A 16,923-nucleotide genomic window follows, 5' to 3' on the forward strand; every position below is an offset into this window, starting at 1 on the left:
AGAACCGGCGAGAGGGTGCGCAAGGCATGCCGGGAGCCGCCTCCTTCCCCCCCTCCGGGCGCGCTGCCTGCCGGGAGTTGTAGTCCCGACGACTCTTGGCTAGCAGGCAGGCCTTGGTGGCCGGCGAACGCAGCTGCCGCCCGCCGCCACGCCGAGGGGCCCACGAAGAGGCCGGGCCAGGAGGGAGGGAATGCGCAGTAGCAGCAGCTCACCGAAACCCGCCCCGAGGAGGCCGCGAGCAGCGTGAGCTGATGGTGGAGGGCGGTTGGGCCTAGCGACCGGCAGAGGGCCCTTGCAATTGAAATTGCTTTGTAATCGGGTTGCAAAATTTGACGCGAAAACCAAGTAAAACTCGCACCGGCAGCAGGCTCTGCGGTTCACGCTTTTATTGCAAGGCATTTCAGTGACTAGGCTAAAGAAGTTTTTCACGCCAGCCAAGTGTGTGATGAGGAGGGAGCCGGCGCGCCGGCCTCGCCCCACAGCAAGGCCTGCTGCCGGGCGATGTTTCTGCGGCTGTATGCGAAGTAGCACCGTGCGACACCTCCAGACCTGCTGCGGCCACCCCGGCGACACGGAGGAGAGCTCTGTGGGAGGAGTTCAGCCTGAGCCCAGGAAAGAAACGCCGTGAGGCTGCCCCCAGTCCGGTTCCCGCTCACCCCAACTCCTACGGAAAGTCACTGTGTGCAAGTAAATGCGGATTCAACATTCCATAGCAAAGATTTCATTGAGATTTTATTTAAACATAAAAAGGATCATCACTGTCACCAGAAGTATCCCTGCCTTCAATTCTCTTTCTTACTTTTAAATCATCCCACACCTGTTTGTATCTCTTTGCTCTCCATTTTTCCTTACTTTTTACAGGCTCTTCCACTTTCCTTTTTAACTGTCATCCTTATTCCCAGAAAACTTTCTTTTTTAATCATTTACCCTTTTTTTAGTCTCAGGCCCTACAACTGATAGCATCAGGATGGGCAAAACTCTTGCACACAGAAGGCATGTGGAGAAAAAGGGAGTCCTTTTGTGCATAAAGCACCCGTGCCAAAGGGAAGCTCTAAGCTTCTAAGCTCTAGGTACAGAGCCTAACAAAAAGAACCTGAGAGAAACTGAGACAAAGTCTCTTACCCCTTCCACCAGCAGAGAGGTAGATGCGGAAGTGGTTTTAATGTAGACCGAAAAGGGAAATTTTGTGGGTAAATCCTCATCAACTCCTTTTCTTGGCAGCCCTTTATGCAAAGCACTGGAGTGTTCTCACAGCTGCTGCCAGCAGGAGAACAAATCACTAACAAAGGTTAGATGAGTTGGATACACTGTTCAGGCTATACCTGGTTTGTAGAATGGGAGCTTGACACCCATGCTAATGAATTAATGTAGTATGTATTCCTTAGGCGGAAAAAAAATCAGAATTTCGATGCAGCTAAGTCAAACAGTAGTGATTAAAAAAAAAATATCCCCAAAATCCCTAAGCTAGGCAGGTTCATCTTTAAAAAGGAGAAATATAAGTTAAACATGGCAAAAGTACATTGTATCAAAAAGACATTTTTATGCTTCTCTTTACTCAGCTCTTTGCCCTGTAGTATAAGGGCCATTTGTGCGTGAAAAGTCTTGTTGATCATCTTCATCCAAATCCAAAATGTCTGGGATATCATCTGACTCTGAAGACAGGTCTGTAATAGTGAAATCTGGAACCTGCATAGGAATGAAATTTTAATCAATTTAAAAGTAAAACTAAATAAATCTGTGCAGTACTCCTCACTGAATCAGGAGACAAAGATGCTCAGCATCTCTAGAAATCAGACCCAAAATACTGAATACAGAGTGAAATGTGCTTAGTCACATATGAAACACATAGCATTAAGACAGGCCAAATACTATGCAAGATGTAGATGAGTTGCTTAGAAAACAGGATTTTATAGTAAAGATGGAACATAGCTGAACTTAGTGGAGTGTATTTAGTGAAACGGGTCACTAGAAAATGAATGAAGTAAGTTTTTTAACTTACTTTGCTTTTCTTCTTTCCTGTAGGAAAGCCTATAGGCTATAGAAGGGAACCTGCCCTGAGGAGCTTGATACAGATTGCTCTGGCCTCCTCTGCCTGCCTACCACATCAAACCTTTCCTGAGGGAGCAAGTGTCTGGAACTGCAGTCCTACTGCATGTATAGTATTCTGTACTGTTAAGCAGCAGGCGGTTTCAGGAATTGCCAGAGACGTTGGTGGATACATGGATGTTACACACTTCTAAAAATGTTGGCTAAGTCACTTAGGAGCTTAAGTCCCAACCTTTAAGTCCCCTTAGTAGGACTTAGATTACTTAGGCACTTCTGAAAAATGGGATATAACTAAGCAATTTACTCATAACCAAAAGTTTTTTGCCCCAAGTAAAAAGAACTTTTATCTATACTTTGATTCATGGTTAGCTTTAATATTGGTGATGTGACACACTCGGAGCCAGGCACAGTATCAGCCCATAACGATTGCTGCACGCTGACAATTCAGTTCTGCATATACAAAGAAGCAGCAACTTGAAGAGGCTTCTAGGCATTTTTGTAACTTAAGCTCAGTGCTGACTGGAGAAGCAGTTTTAATCCATTCCCTAACTGCAGAACACCTTGCTTATGACTTACTTTTATGAAAGATAGTACGCAAGAAAAATCTGTGCTTTGCCTGCTATGAAGATGTGTCAGAAGAACAGAGAACATATTAAAGGCTAAAGGGATTACTGTTTCAGCTATCAGGTTGTGGATAGCGCTGAAGCACTGAACATGAATAATTCAGTTCCTTAGGGAGTCGGTAGCCATAGGGCACCAGGGACTTAATTAAAATATTAATTAAAACTGAGCTTCAGAAGAATTTAAGCAGCATGCCACTTATCAGGTGCTAGAGTGAATGCAATGAAATGCAGACCACTTCGAGTACCTAAACTTGACCAAAATGAGATCAGTAATCTGTCTTCTAAAAAAATCAAAAGGTACTAGTAATGTGGGAAACACATCTTTCTACCAGCAAGAATTATCTTCTATCTTTCTGCTTATGGCAGTTTACCTAAAACTCTGATTACTGCAATTGGAGAAATCAAGTTTTCCCATTATCAGCACATAACCCTGTATTTCGTACGCAGTACAGATGGGGGTATCTTACCAAGACTAAGGCCAAGTAGTCCATATGCAAACTCATTTTAAAATGTGCCCAAATGGGTGGTTTAAACAAGTTGTTTTATTCTGTATTTACACTGAGCAGGGCACATAACCATATTCAGTAACTGCATCTGATAATTTTCACTATATCCTAGCTTTAACACACTCTTATTACTTATATCCTTGTTCTTGCTAACAACAAGATAATCACTCAAAATTTAAGTTTGTGCTTTCTTCATCTCCTTAATGCACACATCACAAGCAGCTGACTCCTTTAATGTACTAGTAAGATGTTCAGAGCCATGACAGAATTTCAAATTGGACCATATCTGTTAGTGTCAGGGTAGAACAGGTTCATGAACAGGCTGCCCAGGGAAGTGGTTGAGGCACCATCCCTGGAGGTATTTAAGATGGATAGATGTGGTGCTGAGGGGCATCATTTAGATTAGTGATGGTTTTTGTCAGAGTTATATTGATGGTTAGACTAGATGATCTGAAAGGTCCCTTCCAACCTAGGTGATTCTATGATGTATCTCAGTTTTGAACCGACATCTGCAACAGTCTGACTAAAACAATGCAAAGCCCTTGGTGTAATGGGCTTGCTTAGGTAAAGGACCTTCAGTTCCATGTCACTTTTCATAGTTGAAAGGAAGCTGAATCAAAGCAGTAAGACAATTCTTGCAACAAAGAATAAGGCCAGATAGGACTCTTCATGCCATTTCTCTGTAAGATGCAGTTATATCATTTACGCAGAACAGTGCAAAACTTGCAAAATATTTGCACAGAAGAGTGCAAAGCATACTTCAGTGTTGTGTTAATGTCAGTGCCAACTTAACTTTAAATTAATCCATTTTTTCTTGCTTAATATATTTTCAGAACTGAGCCACTAGCAATTTGAGAGATGGTTCTTATTTTGTATACTTTCAGAACAAGCACTTATGTTTAGTCATCAGAGGCTGTATTATCCAAAAGAAATAGTATTTCCATCTTGTTATGCCGAGAAATAGATTTAACAAAACACTGTGCACAATACCTCCAGCAAATGACCAACAGATCATGCCTAAAAAATAAGTTAGGTTCTATTTTCTCTTTCTAATTAGATGGCTTATATAAGTTTTTGGGTTGTTTTTTTGTGGGTTTTGGTTGTTTGGGTTGGTTTGTTTGTTTTTAATAAAGAGAAACAATAATAAACATCAATTGTTTCCAAATCATTTCACCTATTTTACTAGCTATATAGTATTGCTGTAAGTTGCAGTTTGGAAAAGATTATTGCAAAAAAGTCATCTTAGGGAATAGGAGAGATTTCAAAAACTTTCCACCTTTCTTAAGGCAAATTAGCTACATCCCTGCAACTCTAGTCCTTATACAAATCTTGCAATTTGGATTTGACCAATGTTGACAGATATTAGTTGTTTAGCTTAAACAAGTAAGATTTAATTAGAATAAATTACTTAGGGTTATAATATTGAGTGATTTATGCTGTTTGTAAAGTATAATTTAGGTTTTACCTAGCATGAGTAGCTAGATTTGCTGAAGCCTTTAGGCCTCAACAGAGTTACTTTTCTTAGTCATCTTCCTAGCAGCTGGTACAGTGCTGGGTTCAATCTTTGAGTGTAAGAAAAATATTGATAACACACTGATGTTTTCATCATCACTGCCTTTTCAGAGGCACCCAGCCCAGGCTGACCTCGCTACTATACCTTTCAATTAAATTACTTATTTTTATAAAATCTGACACCCTGAGACTCTGCTGCAGGAAACCTAGGGTCGAGCCTGAAGAAGGAGGGAGCGTACCCAAGACTAAGTGTGTGTGAGGAGTGAAAAGTGGCACCCGTCAGCTCACTGGGGTCACCTGCAGCAAGGGGACCCTGGTCCGAGCAGTGAAAGACTTGGGTGGTGTGTGAATGCTCAGGCAGCAGCTTCTCCTTTAACAACCAGTGTGTATGCTGCTATAAAGGTGATGTTTGCAAAACTTTTATACCATACAGAGCTATTTACAAATGCTTGTGTTTAAAACTTTTGAGGCAAAGAATTATTAGCAATAGTAGGAAAATAGTTCTCTGTTGCATGAGCCTGAAAAGGGGAGGCTTCAACTAGCGTGAATGGTTTTCCAGTGATCTCTTAAAGAGAAACAATAATTTTCTGAATTATAAATAAACCCTAAATAACCTTACCAGTGATAATTACTTCGTCAGTATTCTAACCTTTACCATCCCAGGTTTTGTGTGACTAGCAGCCTTTGACACTGCTCCATTTCCATCTAATTTATCTGCCTTGCTGCAAATAGAATCAACTCTTTCCTATCATTTTCAACATACCTGGTCTTACCTTTTTTTAAAGGTTCCAAAGAGCCTTCACAGCTTTCTAGTCTAAGCTACAGCCTCAAAAGTGGTTTTGTACTAACAGCGAGCAAGCAAGTTTCTGTGCAGTGTAGCTGAGCTGTGTGATACTTGCAGTTATAGAGAAACAAGTAAAATGGCAGAAAATATTTATGCTCTGTTAATATCTTAGGTTTTCCTCCTTCTGTTTGAGAGTTTTCAGCAGTTATTAGCATGTACTTCAGCTTTAGTCAACTGTGGCAAAAAAAACAAAGATGGCTTTTGGAAGGTGTCCACATCATTCTTGCCTCCAGCCAGCATCTTAATAGTCACTGTCTCTTAACTGTGCTAGAGAAAAATACCAACTTTTGTCTGTAGGCTTGTAACTAGAATAGGCTCTAGCAATATGCTGTACTAGATTACCAGCAAGAAGATACCCATGTAAGCTACAGTTGCAATTCAATTCTGGATGCAACACATCCAGTGCTGTCCCTATTGGAAGGGTCTAGTAATTTCAATCCAGAGACCTTTATTCAACATAATAAACCAGGAACATACCGATTTGCTGTTATTCAACCCTCTTTTCCACCAAGGAAGGGTTCCTAATTCTATTAGAGGGGGTGGATAGAAACTTACACACCTCCGGGGGGGGGGGGGGGGGGCAGGATCCAGTGAAACAGCCACACACAAGAGCGTGATACAGGAACCTGCATACAGCATCTTGGTGTAACAGGCTATTAGCCCAACCATCAGGCAAGCATTTAACCAGGCATTCCTCTAGCTGCCACCAGTGGTTGTAGGTCAGATGGCAGAAGTCAAAGTAACTTTTACACAGAAGACACCCAACAGTGCGCAGTGAGGGAGAAATGATTTGAAGGTCTAGGCACGTAACATTTTTCCTTGCTTTCTACTTCACCTGCTTGCTGACGCTTAGTAAAGCTGGGCAGCCATCTAAGAGGGTATGAAAGAGTAGCAGAGCTTAAGATGGAACAGAGAGGTGTATTGCTCTTGCATTAATACTAGATAGTGCTGTTTACTTCTCAGTCCTCAAAATGAAGGCCCACAGCCTTCAGACTTTAAAAATACATGTAAGAAGGGCAATTCCATTCTTTGAACTGCCAGCTGCAGTTCAAACCTGATTAGTCCCATTCTGTTGTGAGCACCTCTACAACAGTCAATGCACTCTACAAATTTTATTACAAATCAAGATTAAAAAAAGGATATTCTCTGTCTGGAGTCATTCAATGCTTAAACACAATTAATTGCTGAAAGAATTCCAGAAGTCTTAACTCAGGCCCTAGGTGGAAAAGATTATCTCACCATCTCATGTTAAACAGCCCCCTTACAGAAGGTAAGCATTTAGAGTTGGAAGTTACAGAATCTTTATCTGTACTCCTCTGTTGTTACAATCTGGTTTAATATTGTGCTTAAAACACTTCTTCACACTTCTAGACCAACCCTGATTTAACAGCTGAGCAAGCCCTCTCGCATTAGAAGGCTAGACTACATGCAATTTGCTTTAGTGCCAACATTGTAACAGGTGGAAGCATTGTTCCATGTAGCAATGTGTCACTAGGCTTCCTTTGAACTCCATTTTTGCTTCACGCTATCTGGTGACCTCTTTGAAAATGGTGGCCAGCATTGCTACGCTAAAAAATTGCAACTCAAAGTTGCACAGGGCGTGCATTAAGAACATGGATACACTTACCTGGACAGCACTAAACCAAGAAAGCTTATTTCTTAGTGACTGTAATTTTCTTCCAGGGAAGGGATTCATGGGATTTACTGAGGAACAATTCCACCCAAGTAGCTGAGTTAATGTACATTAGGCACTCAAGTTCAAAAGACGGTAAATAAAGTTAAACAGGTTAAAACTGGTGTTTGCGGCTGAGGAGTATATACTGTTTATAGGAAGCCAGCAGCCAAAGCAGGTAGCTGGCAGTCTCACACAAACAGAACACCTACTGCAAAGGCAGGACAGGTATTTTTGTCCATATCCTTCTCAATATTAGAACATCCATCAGTTCACAGCTTAAGTCATCATTACACACAGCAGCAAGCACCAAAAAAGCCGTAGTACAGCTAAGACTGAATGGAAAGATGCACAAGAACTCAAATGGAGGAAGGAAATGCTGCAGCAGTATCTTACATAAACACACACACAAATACATTTTCAATGCGTGTCTACTTTGTTTGCATTTCAAGCTTGCTTTCTGCTGGACACGGTTTGAAGGAGTCACAGAACAGCAAGTTACATTTGTTTTAAACACAACCGAAATGGAGACAGACTTTGACTACTGAAGCATTTATTACTAACATACAAAATGGATTACAAAAAGACAGGAAAAAAAAAAAACAAACCAACAAGCCACACAACAGCAGGCACCTGGGTACAAACAGCATGAATCTTTATACTGCATACAAGAGTAAGTGTACTGATAATGATTTGGTTGGTCACTGAAACAGGGTCTCCAGGGAAGTCATTGTACCAAGCCAGTCAGAGTTCGAGGAGTGTCTGGACAATGCTTAGTCACATGGTTTAATTTTAGGCAGTCCTGCCAGGAGCAGGGAGTTGGACTTCATGATCCTTATGGGTTCCCTTCTAACTTGAGATATTCTGTGATTTTTATGGTCAGGTCACTGCATTATACAATATTTAAGTTTATATAGTTAATGTTAGCGCTGTCACAGCATTTAAGTAACTCCAGCTGACTCGTTCAGAAACCTCACTTTCAGCTTTGGAATTCTGCATTCACAGAACTTTTGTCATGAATTGTGTAGCAGCAGAATTTAAGACAGTCAGATCCCTAACAATCAGATATGTGGTCTGCACCAAAAATGGAATTTAAGTGTACCTAGCTAGACTGCAGGGCTTTTAAAGTCATTTCACGGTATGGAAGACTTTTATATCATTCTGGTACAGGCTAGGCAACAAATCAAATGCTTTTAGCTATGGTAGGTTTAATTTAGACTAATGGTATTAATACGCATGGTGAGGTTTCTTAACTTGACAGACAAACAAGGCATCTTGACAACTGTAAGCTGCCAATATTAAGGCATTTGAGACAGTTTGAGTTTTAGAGTGCTTTAACTATACAGGACAACACAGCCCTGAGCGTCCTTTCTCTGTATCATTCTCCCACTCTTATGTTTATCGATTTTTCTCCAAGGCTTTTTGACAGCTACACTTGCTAAGGCCACTTGTTTGGTCAGTCAGCAGAGTACATGCATGCTATGCAGTTTACTCAGTAGTGCGTTCAGGCTGTTTGTCTTTCTGGCTGGAGTTTCTCTCCCCTTCACCATTGCTCTCAGCATGCTGAATGCCAGGCAGTTGTGGGTAAAAGGGACCTACCAGCCAGTTGAGCGGCGTGTTGTTAACAAGATAATCCATCACATCATCCAGAGACTCCTTCATTTTCTTCAGCTGTCCTTTGCTAGTGGTAAGAAAGCTGTCTGATAATTCTTGGAAGGAGGACGCAGACCGAAAACTCTGGTAGACATCACCTGCCATTGACCCAACACTGTAAACCCGATCCTGCACATGCTGTGGCAGCCCCTGTAGGCTTGAGACCAGTGTGAGGCAGGTGGTCTGAAGCTGCTGCGTGAGGTTCCGTGCTATAGCTAGAGTTCTTGACTCAATGTGCTGGAAACAAGGAGCATAACAGCACATTAGTATCTTTTTATAACTGTAGCAGCTTTATGTTGCTCAAGATACATAAAGAAGCAAAGTAAAGGGGATGTAAGTAAAATAAAGCTATAGCTTAGTCTGAAGAGTCAGAGACTTGAAAGTACTTGATATTTCTTCAATGCTCAAGTACTTTGTGGAACAAAAACATCAGTAGCTTCTACCCAGCGACAGATAAGCAAGCTCTTGTTTCAACTCTGGATAACAAGCCACAGCAGGTAGAGATATTCCAGATCAATGAACTACAGCTTAAAGCTACATATAAGACTCAGTGAGTTTGAGCCTAAGACTGCTGTATGCTGAGAAGTTGTTATTTCTGGTCTGGCCATATCAGATAAGTTAAGTCCTAGCTAATCTAGATATGGACATCCCAACACAGGTTCACATGCTAATCAGGATGAGCATCCTCTTGAAAGGGGAAGTGAACCCCAAAGTATATGCAGGAAGCAGGCTCATTTAAGAGTTTGGGCATCCCCTGCTTTCCATAGTAGTCACTAGTCAGCTGCCCTGAACTTCAGCATTCAGATTCCACATTTGCACATAAGTTTCTCTGCTGTTAAGACGCTGCACACTTTAGGGACTGTTAGTTTGCTATTACCTTGACAGTACACAATCCATTTAATCCTGGTTTACATTTACATCTATTTACCTCAGCGCTATGCAGTTCATCATCATCATTTTGGCCTGTATTTTTCTTCCATTCTACCCAGGACTGATAAAGCTTTTCCTGAGCATCAAGAAGTTTCTGATTGGCACTATTCATGTTCTTTCTGGCATACTCGATCTGAAATACAGCCAAATAAGGAAGTAAAGCAGAGTCCAAACAATTACATTAGGGCTATCCTACCCTACCTGCTTTGTAGCCTCCTTTTTAAATACTTCAAGAGTCCAGTATAAAACACTTTGGGAAATATATGAATGTGTTCCTCCTCTTCAAAAGAAAACTGGAATCAGTTTTGAAGTGTTATGTAGTGTATCCCTCTACCTCAACTAATTCCCCCTCCCCAACTAGCATCCTACACAAGGATTTGAAAGTGTATAGAATGCCATGACTCTTTATGCACAGTTTATCCTGTACATAAAGGTACATTGTTAGGATAAGACTACTGAAGTACCCAGGAATGCTCAGGAATACCCACAGCAAGAAAAGCAAGCCCATGAAGAATCCAACATTTAATTTTTAAAAAGGACTTAAAGGACTGAAGTGTTTCGAAATTGCAAGACACTTTCTTCACCGAATGAAGACTGCGTCAAACCCAGCACTCTAAAACAGGAATATAGTTTTAAACATGTCACTTCTATTTCTGTAATGCTTAAAATTACATGCAAATTCCTTATTAGTTTACAGCTCTGCCTGATTTAGGACCCCTCCTGAATGGTGATGGAAAGCTCCAAATAGGAAATGCTTTGTATTTAGAAAATGCATCTAGTTCGAGAGAGCAATTCTAGTTTTCCTATGCCTCTTTTGGCTGTTTTCTGCACTCAAATTATGCCAATATTTGCCTTTTATACCTCAAGTGAAAACTTAGACTTACCAGACTAACAGTGTGGTGGAGCTGAGAGATTGTCTCCTGGCTTTTCTGTTTAGCATCTCTAACTTTGTTTAAGGCTTGTTGGTAGGCACGTGTGCGGACCTTTGAAGACAGGGATCCTAGTCTAACGTAGTAGCTTGGCTTTTGAACTCCAACTTCAAAACCTTCAACTTTTGCAGCTTCTTTCTCTAGATATGTAGAAAGGAAGCAAATTGACCAGTGGAGGAAAAAAAAGAGGTCTGAGGCTATTTTATTTGCTTAATAATGGCTGAATACTGGACTTGTTTAGTCGTTCTTTAGCACCAGAATACATTGATAGATCACCACATGTGGAAATCCTTACTTTCTCTCTGCTTTCCCTGTGAAGACGGTGCCATTACCACCAGATTCCTTGCTGCCACAGATTCTCAGTAAGTGACTAATAGCATGCTAAACTTTGAAATCTTAGCTAAGTGATATAAAGGATTGATTGTGCATATATAATCCTTTAGACATAAACCGTTAACCAAATCTTGGACTGGATCCAGCAGCACCTAGACTCCCCTCTGAGAAGGGTTTTAGAAAATAACAGGATCCTTTCTGAACCTCGTGACTCAACAGGAGGGTCCCCCGACAGTTCTGTCTGACCCTGTCCTCTATGCAGTAAATAATCAAGTGTACCCTGTCATCAAATCTTGTAAAACACTGTCGCATTCACTACTAACTTTGTTAAATCACTGTTTTATATTAATAAACATTCACTACTTCTCTCTTACGAGTGAAGTTAATCACTCCACCTGCGACACTTACCTAGTTCTGCTTCTGTAAGTGGGAGATACTGGTCAACAAGAGTCTCCGATTTAGTGAGAGCACTGTCCACTCCACTGCTCACCATTTGCACCACCCGACTTCCCAGGACACTATTAATGCTGCCATTGACAACCGACTTGGTCATTTCTACGCTGTCTTGCACTGCTTCTTTAGTTTTGCCCACAACTCCAGTGATGGTGTGAGCAACAGTTTCCTTGGCACCAGTCACAGTGGTTGTTACAGCTTCTCTGGCTCCAACAACTACATCCTTGGCATTGGCGACAACCTGCCACAGGAAACAGATTGATTCACTAGAAATATTTTCTAGGGAGAGACACATAATCTGGGAAATACACATTTGTGCTAAAGCTTATACAAGTGTTGGTTATCTAGGAGAAATTCTGCCCTGAAAACATGTACAAGACAAAACAAGGTATGACTGCCACACAGCCTTCAGCTCAAAACACTTCAGTGAGTGTAATTCAGACATTATTTGCTTCACACTGAGCCAGAAAGAGAAAGGACTCAAATTTTTTAAAAACAAAAAAGATACCCACCAGTGAACACCAGCTATAAATAGAGGTGTCAAGTGGTGACCAAAATAAAAAAAAAAATAAAGAGAGGCTTAATGGCCTCCCAAAAGGAAACAAACAATTCTACAGAAACACCTTTTACTTTCTCATTGCTCTTAAGCCATTATTATTGAAATAGCCATGATTATTGAAATCTGTCTCCCTGTATTTTCAGTGACACTAGAAAAGAGGAAGGGCATATAGTTCTTCTGCTTAGCTAATGTACATGGAAAGAACTTACCTTGTCAGTGGGTTGATTCAGTATAGGCAGTCTCTCTTCAATTTTGTCTAGACCTATACACGCATAGTTGTTGGCAACTATAACTATAAAAGAAATTACAATAGTTGGTTTTAATTTTGGGGTTTTTTTCCCCTTAGTATAAAATAATTCCAATTAAAAAATTCTCTTGAAAGAAAGCTCAAGCAACAATGCTCTCAAAGTAGTTTTCTCCCCTTTTCAGTGAGACTGAGGCAGGAAAGCCCATGAACAAGGCAGGTTTACACTGCCAGAAAAAAAGCTCATTTGCAGGCAAAGAAAATCCATTTGATGCTTTACAAGCAACTGTTAGAACAAGTTAAAGCACCTGGCCTCCTGCCACTTCATGAAATCAGGCTCCTGGTTACAACAGCTTTATGACACAGCTGCCAAATTTAACCACAAGTTGTTCTCGGTGAGAGAAAGTACAAAACAGTATTTGAAGCCAGGTGAAAGGGGAGGAAGGTGTTGAGCAAGAGACTATGTAACCATCTCACATATCAAGATGAGTCAGTCAGTTTAGTATTACAAAAGCTGGAATCTGCTTTGGCTCTGGATTATTTTTTTTATGTTAAATCATAACCATCTGTAATCAGTTACTCAACAAGCCAGGCAACAGGTTCAGTCAGCTACTTGAAAGAGCACTCTAGATCAGCATGATCATGTTAAACTCTAAGTGCATCTGGATATATAAAGCAATCAGCTGAATTAAAAGTTATCATCAACAGCTCCATCTTTGCCTTACTTTGTGGTTCCAGTTTCTGGATGATAGGCATAGCACTTGTCATGGCTACCGAAGTAATCGTCTTCACTCCTTTCTCTGCTATCTCACATACTGACTTCAGGTAAGGATGGTTATCCTTTGTGGTGATGTAAGCTGTGGACACCATATCATAGGTGGAGCTCACCAAGGGAAGGTTGACAACCCTCGATACAATGTTCTGTTTAAAAGAGAAAGAGGTTAATTGCCTCCTATTTTTCTGAACTAGACGTAGAAATCTATGGGGCTACTCAGACATACCTGCTGTGGATCAATTGCTGCCAATGCCATTTTTCAGGTCGTGAATCTTACACAGCCTAGGAAAGAAACATATCTGAGTTACAGCATTCTCAGATCCACTTGGCTGAATGACCAGACTTTGAAACCATCAACTCTTTTGTAATCAGCCCCATTGATCAAAGGGATTGGGATGTTCACATTGTTGCATACAGGAGTTACATTTCATAGTTACAATTTAGAAATCCAAAACTTTGTTTCCCAATTACTTTGTTTGGTTTAAGCAACACAAGTAGGGCACATGCAAGATACAGGCTTTGAGGTAGTGCAGTTTATTGCAGAATTACCAGAGTTACTTACTAGTGGATTAATTAATTTTTCTAGAAGAAATAGACACACTTGGGCTTATTTATTGAGCAAAGACAAAGAAATGCCAGCCAACAACTCACTAAAACTCTAGTTTAGGATGTCTAACACAGGTGAAGAAACCATCACCAATATCTTTAATCAGATTCAATCTTCCGTTAGGACAAGGGAGTCAAGTTTGACATTTGAGTCACCATTGCTGTCCAAATCTTGAAAACACATGGAAGGTTGAGGTGAAGTACTCATTTCAGTAAGCCTAGCTCAATTCTCACAAGTCATTCCACTGAGCTCGAGGAGTTCATCATGTCTTGTGCTGTGCCTGATGCTTGTGTAGTGCTCCCCCTGCTCAGCTTGCTCAAAGGTTAGCATGCCTGTAACGCAGAGCTTAGGACCTTCCCACCGCAGCAAATAACTCTCCTTTATGCTAATTTAGACTTAATTATTACCCATCCCACACTGAAACGCAGCAGTCACTCAACAAGCCTACGCTACTCAACTATTTTTCAACCTGCATTCCAATGGAGAAAATACTAACCGCTCTCCCCATATCAACCCTATAAAAGGAGAGGGATATTGCAGTATCACATAAGGAGAACACGCAGAAGTATGCTGCCATCCTATGAATGCGTGCAGGCTGAACTAAGTCTGCAAGAAGCACTTTTTGCATTGATGGTTTTATATGACACTGAAGTGTGAAGTACATACAGGCAGGCAACCGAAAGGCAAGCTAGAAGTCAGTCCTTGAAAGGACAGTGGTTGTCAAGACTTTCTGCTGGGTTTGTCAGAAAGCCAACAGCAGTTTTCTGTCTCATACGCACAACAGTATCAAAAGGAGCGTGTTAGTATTCTGCCTAGGGTTAAGTAAAACTTTTCCCTGTTATATAATGGGGAACAAGGACAAAGGTGTGCTATTAACATTTCACAGGCATATTTGCCCACATTAACACAGATATGCCATAAGGTAACACCTGCAATAAGATTAACCACTGTACATTAACAAAGGTAACAGACACGGGTTACAGCAGTAATGGAGAAGTTTTCCATCCATCTATCAAGTACTGAAATACCCCTAGAAACACATCATGCTTCTCTCATAGCATTACAAGTCAGATTACTCAGCGTGCAACTGAACTAGATGATCTTTAAGGTCCCTTCTAACGCAAACCATTCTATGACTCTAAGTTCACTTTGAACTGCAAAGCACACTGCAGAACAGCAGAAGATGCTAACAGTGCAGAATCTGGCCCTAAAACAAAGAAGGGCCCTTAATTTAAGGAGTATTCCGTATTTGTAATGTGTCCTAAAAGATCCAGTCACACACGGCACAGATTTGAATTTTAGTAACTAAACCAGGAGTTAGTCCGTGAATTTATTCCTGCTCTTAAAGACAGGGAAGATAACTAGGATCTCACACAGTTCCAGAGATCCCTTGAATAGTTTCTGCTCTGGCAAAAGTCACATCCACCTCACCAGAACTGGTGAGTGAGATGCCTGAAATCAAAGCCCACAATACGAAATTTCCGTGATGGCGAAAGACCCTGAACAGCAAAGTGAATAAACTAAGTCGCAAAATTTAACTTCTGCTTTCCCCCGTCTCCATAGAAAGAAGTTAAAGACCAGAGCGCAGCACGACGAGCCACGCAGAGGAGCCGAGCAGCTCGCCCCGGCTGCCCGCCGTGCCCCAAGGGACGAAGGCGCCCCAGTTTCCAGGTGTCGCCAGGGACGTCTCCGAGGACGGGGGTCCAGTGCTCGGAAGCGCCTTAAGCAGCCCACCGGGATGCGCGGCGGGAGGGCCTCAGGGCCGATGGCGGAGGCGGCCCCCCGGTGAGACACTGACGGAGCCGGACCCGCAGCCCCCGCCCGGCTCCACCATATTGCGGAGTCACCCCTGCGGCCGAGGGGAGGGGAGGGGAGCCAAGCCGACCCGGGCCGGAGCGCCGCGGGCGGCCGTACTCACCCGGGGAGAGAAGAACTGGAGCCGATATATCGCAGCTGAAGCTCGAACTACCGCCACTGCCGCCGCCGCCGACTGGGGAGGCCCGGCCTCGCCCCGCTGTTTATGGGGAGCGGCCGCCGCCGGCCGCGCGCCGCCCGCTCTCTCGCGAGAGGTGGGTGCGTCACCGCCACCGCGCACCACCCCCACCCTGAGGTGGGAGCAGCGGGGGGCGGACGGGGAGGGAGGAGGGGGCGCCGCTGAGCAGGGCGTCATCCAGAAAGAAATGTGTATTAGCAAAGGGAGCTCCTGTTCGACCGATCTGTCGGCAGACCCGTCTTTAGTACTGTAACACAAACACAAGGACCAGGGGGAGCGGTGGATCCAGGCCTTCAGGCGAGGTGTGTAGGCCCGCCATTAGCCTAGGCAGCGACAGAGGGGTTACAAGCAAAGTGTGTTCCCTCCTCTCGCATGCAAGTCTTGCAGCTCATCTAATTGGGGGGAAAATGTCGAGGCAAGAGATACGGCTGTGTTGGCCTGAAATTAATCACCTGTCATCCTTCGCCCAGCACCTCTTAACCAGGAGTTGTTCCACCTGGGGCTGGAGCGCGGAGCGAGCTGAAACCAGGGTCAGTTGGTTGTGTGGCTGCCAGGCAGCCGCGCATCCCTAGGCGAGATTCTAGCTCGGAAAGGCAGAGGAGCCTCCAGTCTTCTCCTCAGGCACTATGGGAGCAGTTCAGTGTGCTCACAGACAGTCATCTTCAGCAGATCTAAACACGCATTTGGTATGCTGTAACTTTCATAACTCTGAAGGTGCACTTCACTTTTAACCTATAAACAAAGGACATCACAGTTAGGGATTATCAAACCAGCAGAGAAAAACAGTGGGCAAAGGCTCAAATACATATTTACAATTAGAGTTGTATTTAGCTCATTGTTGCAGTGACAGGGTGTCAGAACAGGCTGACAAGAAAGATTCAGGCCTCAAGGGTAATCACACGCTACAAATGTGTACAAACAAATTCTACTTGAACCAGTCGGTTTTGCACAAATATTTTTCCTAAAGGAAATTTTAACTTCCTTTCCAGAAAACTTTAATTGTTTTAGTGGTTAAACTTGACAACAAACCACCTTATCTCTAAGCCACAGAGGACAAAGACTCCTTTATGCTGTTTTTGTTCCCTAAACAAAAGTCCATCATACGATTCTGTTTTAACTTCTACTGCATAAAACAAATAGACCTCTTTTTCTGCTCAATAATGGACAGCAAATTCCACCAATACAGAGCAGTACAGTAAGAAATATCATTAACTTCCCAAGACAGGGGAAGGAGACACTTTTCC

General features: G+C 42.5%; 1 protein-coding gene across 1 annotated transcript; it reads right to left on the minus strand.

Annotated features, from left to right (window-relative positions):
• Positions 1-714: 714 nt before the first annotated feature.
• On the minus strand, positions 715-15,748 carry PLIN2 (perilipin 2). Its single transcript, XM_074569173.1, has 9 exons — positions 15,605-15,748; positions 13,306-13,361; positions 13,030-13,225; positions 12,270-12,352; positions 11,457-11,742; positions 10,671-10,855; positions 9,785-9,919; positions 8,803-9,093; positions 715-1,686 (listed from the first exon to the last, which is right to left on the minus strand). The coding sequence occupies exons 2-9, from the start codon at positions 13,333-13,335 to the stop codon at positions 1,552-1,554; spliced, it is 1,341 nt and encodes a 446-aa protein (XP_074425274.1). The 5' UTR covers positions 13,336-13,361; positions 15,605-15,748; the 3' UTR covers positions 715-1,551.
• Positions 15,749-16,923: the final 1,175 nt, after the last annotated feature.

This window comes from Larus michahellis, chromosome Z (assembly GCF_964199755.1).
Source record: "Larus michahellis chromosome Z, bLarMic1.1, whole genome shotgun sequence".
In the NCBI taxonomy this organism is placed as follows: domain Eukaryota; kingdom Metazoa; phylum Chordata; class Aves; order Charadriiformes; family Laridae; genus Larus; species Larus michahellis.

What these genes read in the sequence shown, in the direction of transcription:
- PLIN2 (XM_074569173.1), bottom strand. Translation starts at nt 13,335, where the DNA reads ATGGCATTGGCAGCAATTGATCCACAGCAG. An exon ending in CCAGAAACTGGAACCACAAA is followed by an intron (nt 12,353 to 13,029) that starts GTAAGGCAAAGA and finishes TTTCTTTTATAG; the next exon opens with TTATAGTTGCCAACAACTAT. An exon ending in TCCACCACACTGTTAGTCTG is followed by an intron (nt 9,920 to 10,670) that starts GTAAGTCTAAGT and finishes GCTGTATTTCAG; the next exon opens with ATCGAGTATGCCAGAAAGAA.